Genomic DNA, 7,311 nt, shown 5'->3' with positions numbered 1-7,311 from the left:
CCCCCCCCCCCCCCCCCCGCGGTGGTCGCTGCTGCTGCCGAGTGAAAGTTTTAGCTTTTAACCAAGTTTTAGACTTAAATTTAACCTGAGTGTCTGCTGTTCCTTTTCTCGAATAATAAATCTGAAATAAGTTGTTTAAATGATAAAATGTCAATTTGTCGACGTGAACGTTTTAACTAAACTGTTAGCAACATTAGCTTTACGGACTATTTTCAGACAACTTCTCGTTTTAGCGAAAATGCACAAGTTATATTTCCCTTTTTTATATCCTAACTTTTTGTATTGGTTATACTCATTTCTATTTTTTATTATTGCTTGTTCTTTTCCTGCTGTCTATTTTTCTCTTTACATTATTATTTCTACCATCCTTCTATTATAATTATTTGTTTTATCTACATTAATTATAGTGTAATTGTCTTCTTGTAAATCTGTTCTCTTATCTGTAATTTATTGTAGTTGCCTTTATTGATTATGGCTCCCCAAAAACAAATGATGGTGATCCTCAGAATAAAGACAAAATCCAAAACGTTCTGCTTTTAGTTTAATCACAGCAGAGTTAATTCAGCTGTGTTTGATTTGAAGTTGTACTTGATGAAGGCAGGGGATTTCCCTGCACTGACTGTGGACTGGAGTGTTCTGTGGAATTGGCAGTTCATCTGAAGTTACGTCATGAACACACAGAGATTTATTTTTCACGAACAAAAAAGAAATTACACACAGTTACATTAGTGAAAAAAGTCATACACAAAGTGTGTTTGAATTTGCAGCCATAACTTTTCTTGTGAGTATTGTTCCATTGGTTTCACATCTAAAAGTGCAGTCTTTACATGGTCACTAGTCCAGTCTACACCTTGTCGGACATCATTCTGATCAGTCCTACTGGGAACTCCATTCCACTTCCTTCTGGCCCTACAGTGTTGGTACAGTGTTGTTACGGCTGTTGTTATCCACTCAACATCGTCTGGCTGTGATTTTGGTGGTGGAATTTTACTCATACTTTTTGTGTAATGCTGTATGAGATGAACTCCTCAGTGGTTGGTGTTGACTCTGACGCTCCTGCTGGAGTGAATGAAGGCCACTGCATGGTCAACTGTTTCCTTTAAGTTTACTCCTGTGTGCACTGATAGTGGTCGATACGACTGGACTGGGACTGGAGCCAGTTGAAGGGGCGGGGGTGTCTGTGTCTCCATGAAGCGCCACCTTTCTCAGGTTTCATCCTGTCTATCTCTCTGAAGATAATTACAGAAGTGATGAGGTGGTGGTCTGGTGGCTGCTTTTAAGTGGCATTTTTAATACCTTAATACCCTGTGGGTTAAAGATAAAAAAACATGAGTCATCACTGTTATCACAAACTGATAAACGCTCAGCAGTGATTTTGTTTTAGTTTTTGTGTTATGTTATTCTTGTCCACACTAAACCTAATAAAATTTTCAATGTTTTCTAATGTTACTTTTACAGTGAGCAACCAAAGGTTCTACTGAAGCATTTGTTTCCATCTATGTCAAAATTGTAACAAAATGATTTGATGTTGGGGAATAATTTTAAAGCAGAGCAAATTCAATGGCTGATGTCAGAGCAGTTTGCCGTGTTTCTATTGCAGGACAGACAAGACATCTGTGACTTATTCTTAGTTATTGAGCCAAAGGTCACTTATTTTATCACTTTAACACACACAGTTACCCTGCATGTAAGAAATTCAGACAGAAGCCTTATTTTTTTCCCAACTCAAGAGAATCTGTAGACTTTTTTCTCTGGGTTTTTTCCTGACTAAGGTAAAAAAAAATCTCTCCATGTGCCTCCTGATAAGAAAACAAAGATTATACCAACGGGAAGTGGGCCAGTCAGTAAAAGAAGTGGAGAAAAAAAGGTCTTCATGTTCAAACATGCTGAGCCAAAGAAAGGGCCGGTGGAGGTTTGCCGTGTTGTGCTTGTGCTGACTTGGTCATATTTGCATGAGCTCCAGTATTTACATACATGGCTGCATGTTGAAATCAACCCTCAACTGTCTTGTATGGTTCATTATTTTTTAATTTCTGAAGTTGTAATCCTCCAACTACAGTGGAACATTTTCATGTTTTCATTTAATTATGTTATTTATTTATATATTTTAACACTAACTCCTTAATATTTAAAGAGATGCATTTGTTTTCCTCAGCTCTCTAAATAAAAGGTGTTACATAGGTTACTTTGTAAAGATCTGAATTCAGAAAAACTCTGAGGCTACTTACAGAGGAACACTGATTGATCTTTCCTGTTGCTGAGAAGATAAGAATTCCTTTAGCACTTTACAGAAGTTGAAGTGACCCCCCCGCTCCCCCAGATCACTGTAACGACTCTAACCTTACAGACATCTGTATGAGTGTTAAAAGACGTAACCATAATCAGTGAAGGTTTAGTTCGAGGTTCAAAATGAATATTTTAGTTCCTTTTCAGAAACAGACAAGGACACACTGTCATATTGTTTTAAATGATCTAAAACCATGGAGATGAAAAGGAGAGGAGACAGATAGGCTCAGCTCCATTTGTAATTCAATCTCATCCTGCCTCAACCTGTTTGAAGTTCTGTCAAGAAAAATAGGCTTTGATCATGTGAACCTAATCAGCTGAGGGAGTGGACTTTTACTTCTGTCACACAGCTAATGGTTTATGGATCCTCAGATTTTATTCACAGGAGAACAAGTCAAGTGTCTTTACATGCCTGGAGTGTGTGCTGGGCCATATATGTTTCCAAATGGGTCACCAGATTGCCCCCCCCCACACACACACACACACACTCATCTACACTCAAGCAACAACAAGTGATGTGCATCGCCCACTTGTGACTGCGTTGTGCTACACAGGCTGACTGAGGCAGACAGTTGACACATGACCACTGCTGTCTCTCTTCATGTCGCCAACATACATGTTTGATTATATGCTGACATTCTGTCTAATATTTTTATAAATATATAAACTGTGGGAATAACTCATATAACACTGACAGATGACATGTCTGCAAAAGGGGGGTGTTCAGGTACAATTGGAAATGTGAAAATCTATAAAAATGTGGGACTTTTAGATGAATCAAAAACAGCTTTACAAACATGTTAAATGGAAAGGCTTCATTATCATTTCTCTACAACGTATCAGCTTGACTTTGCTCTCTAACATTTGGTCATTGGGTTTTCCATCTACCTGGTGACAGTGTCATGTTCACGCTCAGAGAACCTGAAAGATTCAGCTGTGGTTCATCACGTCACCTTTCATGATCTCTTCTCTTCTTTGTCCTGTATTCTGATTGGACAACAAGCTCTCACCTTCTCTTTTCTTTTGTTGTCACCTCATTCTCCTGCCAAAAACAATGTCGTCATCCTTGTTGCTATAGCACACAGTGGAGTGAGCAGGAACATGCTGGAGAGATGGGTAGAACGGCTGCCTTGACCAAAGGAACACAGGGGAACATGGATCACCCAACTGTTCTTCATAAACGTTTTGTTAACCCTCTGAAATCAAAGTGTGGACAAAGTAACTATTTTCTGAACTACCATTGTATTTAATAAAATCAAAGACAGCCGAGTGTTGAAGTACTGACGGTTTTTGTCGTGAGTCTTCTGAGGGAGCTGCTGTAGTGCTGAGGGTTGTAGTCTGACTTCTGTGTTTGGGAAAATCTCAGGCAGATAGATGAAGCTGAAGCAGTGGAAAGTCCCCGTCTTCCTCCCACTCCCTGACAACTCTGTAGGTCCTCTGTAGCAGAGACATTCACAACACATACACACACACACTAAACTCATCCACAACTATTCCCTCCAAAACATTCATAACCAAATACTTCTTATGGCCCAGGTCTGTGCCTCCCTCAGCCAACTGTAAGTCAACACAGCTGAAGCTCAGCCTGCAAAGGCTAATAACAGCGTAGGATGAGGAGCTGCCGTCGACTGAACCACTTATTATGGTGAAATAAAGTCCTCACCTGTTTTTCCATTCTTCCAACTTCAGGTGAAGCGGCTCTGAGGGCTGACCCCAGACTCCAGTCCCTGTCCTTGTCCTCATCCTCGTCGTCTTCTTCCTCCTCCTCTTCCATCTCCAGCCACAGGACAGGGCCTCCTCCCATCAGCCCTACCAAAAGGAAGCTGAATGGAGAGCAGGGAGACAGTGACATGGAGGATAACGAGCACGTGGCCAAAATGAGTCGACTGTTTGCTGCACAGCTGTAAGTACAGGCACTGACAAACACACCGTCAAACAGTGACCATCAGTAGGCTGACGACTGAAGGTTGTTTTCAATGTAATATGTTTGGGAAGACAAAAAAATCTTACTATCACTTGTGAAAATGACAATCTTCCTCTAACTTATAATCATCGCAGAAAAGTCGTTGGTTTTTTTTTCTATGTTTTTCATGTTTCTGTTGGCCGTGTGTTTCACTTGGTAAAGGCTGCACACACAGGTCTTCTCAAACGTCCCAGTTTAGACTCTAGGCTGCTATGCCCAGCTGAGCCCGCTCCACTGTGTTCTGTTTATAGTCACAGACCTTCTGAACAACTGAAAGATGACTGGATTACTAAACGTTCCCACATTCCCACTTCCAGAGATTCTAGAGTTTCCTGATGAATTTGAATGGTTGAAGGAGTCTTCCTGTCCTCTTATCACTACAGGGATGATCAGTAGAAGTACAGTCAGAAAGTGTCACCGTCTAAAGGCTGTCATAGTAATAGTAATACCATAGTAATACATTACTATCACTAGTATCTTTGTTATTTCATGAAGGGACACTTTTTGGCTGGTGAATCAAAGGATTGTCTTGTGCTTTTGTGTCATTGCTGCAGAGCCATCATGTTGTCTGGCATGAATGTGTTAGTAGTGGTGGAATTCACATCATCTGAAGGCAGTATGTCTGTGTTGTTCTGTTGTCCCGGTCACTTCACAGGAACACTTGTGTCCAATGAAAACTAAAAGAACAGCATTTCAAATGGTTTTGTTGTTCCCTGAGTGTCAAACAGGAATGAGAACACAGTTTATAACACAGTTTATAACAACACACAGGAGGTTTTTCTTTTCACACACAAAATCTATTGCCTCACAGTCACCATAAAAGTGTGTAGTATTTTATTATTTTTCTCCGAGGGCATTTTCTTCCGGCGGCGGTAACTGCTCAACGACTCTGTGGTTGTACAGAAGTGGACCGTAAACCTGAACAGCTCTGTCTGTTGACTGGTCTGTGTTTATGTCTGTCATTGATTATTCACACAACTGTGGCAGCAACCATGAGGTTTAGTTTAAGAATGACAGGCTCTGAGGGAAAAGTCCAAAACTTAGAAGCCAGAAGAATACACACACACACACACACACACACGCACACACACACACACACGTACTGTATGTGTTCATATATTCACACACATATATGTGTGAATATATTGTGTAACATATACTGTATATATATATATATATTGTGTTAGTATGCAGTAGTACTGTCTTAGTATACAGTAGTATTGTCTAAGTATACAGTAGTACTGTGTTAGTATACAGTAGTATTGTCTTAGTATACAGTAGTATTGTCTTAGTATACAGTAGTATTGTCTTAGTATACAGTAGTATTGTCTTAGTATACAGTAGTACTGTGTTAGTATACAGTAGTACTGTCTTAGTATACAGTAGTATTGTCTAAGTATACAGTAGTACTGTGTTAGTATACAGTAGTACTGTCTTAGTATACAGTAGTATTGTCTAAGTATACAGTAGTACTGTGTTAGTATACAGTAGTATTGTCTTAGTATACAGTAGTATTGTCTTAGTATACAGTAGTACTGTGTTAGTATACAGTAGTACTGTCTTAGTATACAGTAGTACTGTGTATTGTGTATATAGTAGTGTACATGTACAGCTAACCTGCACAAGAAGAACCAAATGTCGTGTTTCCCTGTGGTTTTATTGTGATTTTCATGTTTTCAGTTTGGCCTTTAATAAATTGAAGAGAGTAAAGTACAGATTGAGGAAAGACAGTCAGCCCTCACAGTCCTGTCTTATTGTGTACTACGTGCCTGTGTGTACATGCCTGTTTTGCTCTGATCCTCTCTGTGGTTGTGGTTGTGAGTGGGCTCCATGTCAGGCTGCAGGGGCCAAGTTCTCTGAGAGTTCTCCTCTTCTCTGAGGAGGAGGAGGAGGAGGAGGAGGAGTCTCAAACAAAGAAGCCTTATCCTGTCAACTGGAGCCTGTGGGCTGGAGGCTTGCTGCTGCCTGCCCACCAACCTGCCACTCCACACTTCACCCCATCCCCCCGCCCCCCCATGTCATTTGAGAATATGAAGCTGGTACCAGGTCAGATAAGGGAGTAGGACACTAACACATGGTACTTTGACCATGGTCCATTTACTAGTAAATACTTCTCTTGTGGATACAGTACAGATGGTTGGCTTGGATTGGTCAGTTAGCCCAGGTATGGACGGCCACTCTGAAGTAGTTCAACCAGCCAATAAACCAATACACCTCCTTCTCCCATGTTAATGCTGTGGATCCAGAATATTCTGAGTCACTGAGTTGACTCTGCTGCTGCGTTTTCACTGGGAACTTCATCAGTTCACTGTTCTCATGGAAGTTGGTCTGGAGGCTGAACAGAGAGAACACATGTCCCTCTCTCTCTCTCTCTCTCTCTCTCTCAGTGACACCCATTGGTTTTACATGTTGACTCTATAGTAGGAGGAGATTGTAGAAAGTGTGTGATCGTTTTCTTTGTCTTTGTTTTCTCGTGGTCATTTCTAAGCCAGTGATGTCGTTTTTACATGAAGTGTATTTAGTGTTCAGTGTTGTATCTCATGTATTTACATTATTTTGTCAGTATTTGAGCTATTTTAAGAATACTGTAATCGTTCAACATTAATCTATTCAAACTTTAAACATATGGTGTAGTATTGATAGTACACGACGTGTGTGTGTGTGTGTGTTCTTTATATCCTGATTTTTCCCAGATGTTTGCTGTTTCTGTCTCTTTGAATATTATTGTTCTGTTTATAGTTGAACTGATGATGTCACAGAGGAGCTCAAAAAACAGTTGATGATAATACAGTTGACCCCTGCGGGGGTCACACCCAAAGCTCTGGCCCCTCCCACAGTTATTACCTTCACCTGGTGATAAAAAGTTTTAAACTTATTGACTTATTAACCCCCTCCTCATTAACCCACTACTTGTCTGTCATGTGTGACCTTCTCCGTGCCCCCTCCTCTTCCTCCTCTTCTTCCTCAGCTGAGACCTGAATGATAATGGAGAAGTGAGCGAGAGCGGCAGAGAGAGGCACACAGTGGGTTGTGAATGCCTGGAACCTGGCATGAAGTTGTGG

The 7,311-nt window shown here is 40.6% G+C and overlaps 1 protein-coding gene across 2 annotated transcripts in view; it reads left to right on the top strand.

The window, feature by feature from the left end:
• Positions 1-7,311, top strand: part of vgll4b (vestigial-like family member 4b) — a 21,185-nt gene that overhangs the window by 9,808 nt on the left and 4,066 nt on the right. For both annotated transcript variants that reach the window (XM_008319555.3, XM_008319554.3), the window contains one exon: positions 3,976-4,189. In XM_008319555.3, coding sequence (XP_008317777.1) covers positions 3,976-4,189 — 214 coding nt within the window. The remainder of the gene's footprint in view (positions 1-3,975; positions 4,190-7,311) is intronic.

Source organism: Cynoglossus semilaevis, chromosome 11, assembly GCF_000523025.1.
Source record: "Cynoglossus semilaevis isolate Cse_v1.0 chromosome 11, Cse_v1.0, whole genome shotgun sequence".
Lineage (NCBI taxonomy): Eukaryota > Metazoa > Chordata > Actinopteri > Pleuronectiformes > Cynoglossidae > Cynoglossus > Cynoglossus semilaevis.
The sequence above is the reverse complement of the archived record's forward strand: the minus strand, read 5'-3'. Positions and strand labels throughout refer to the sequence as shown.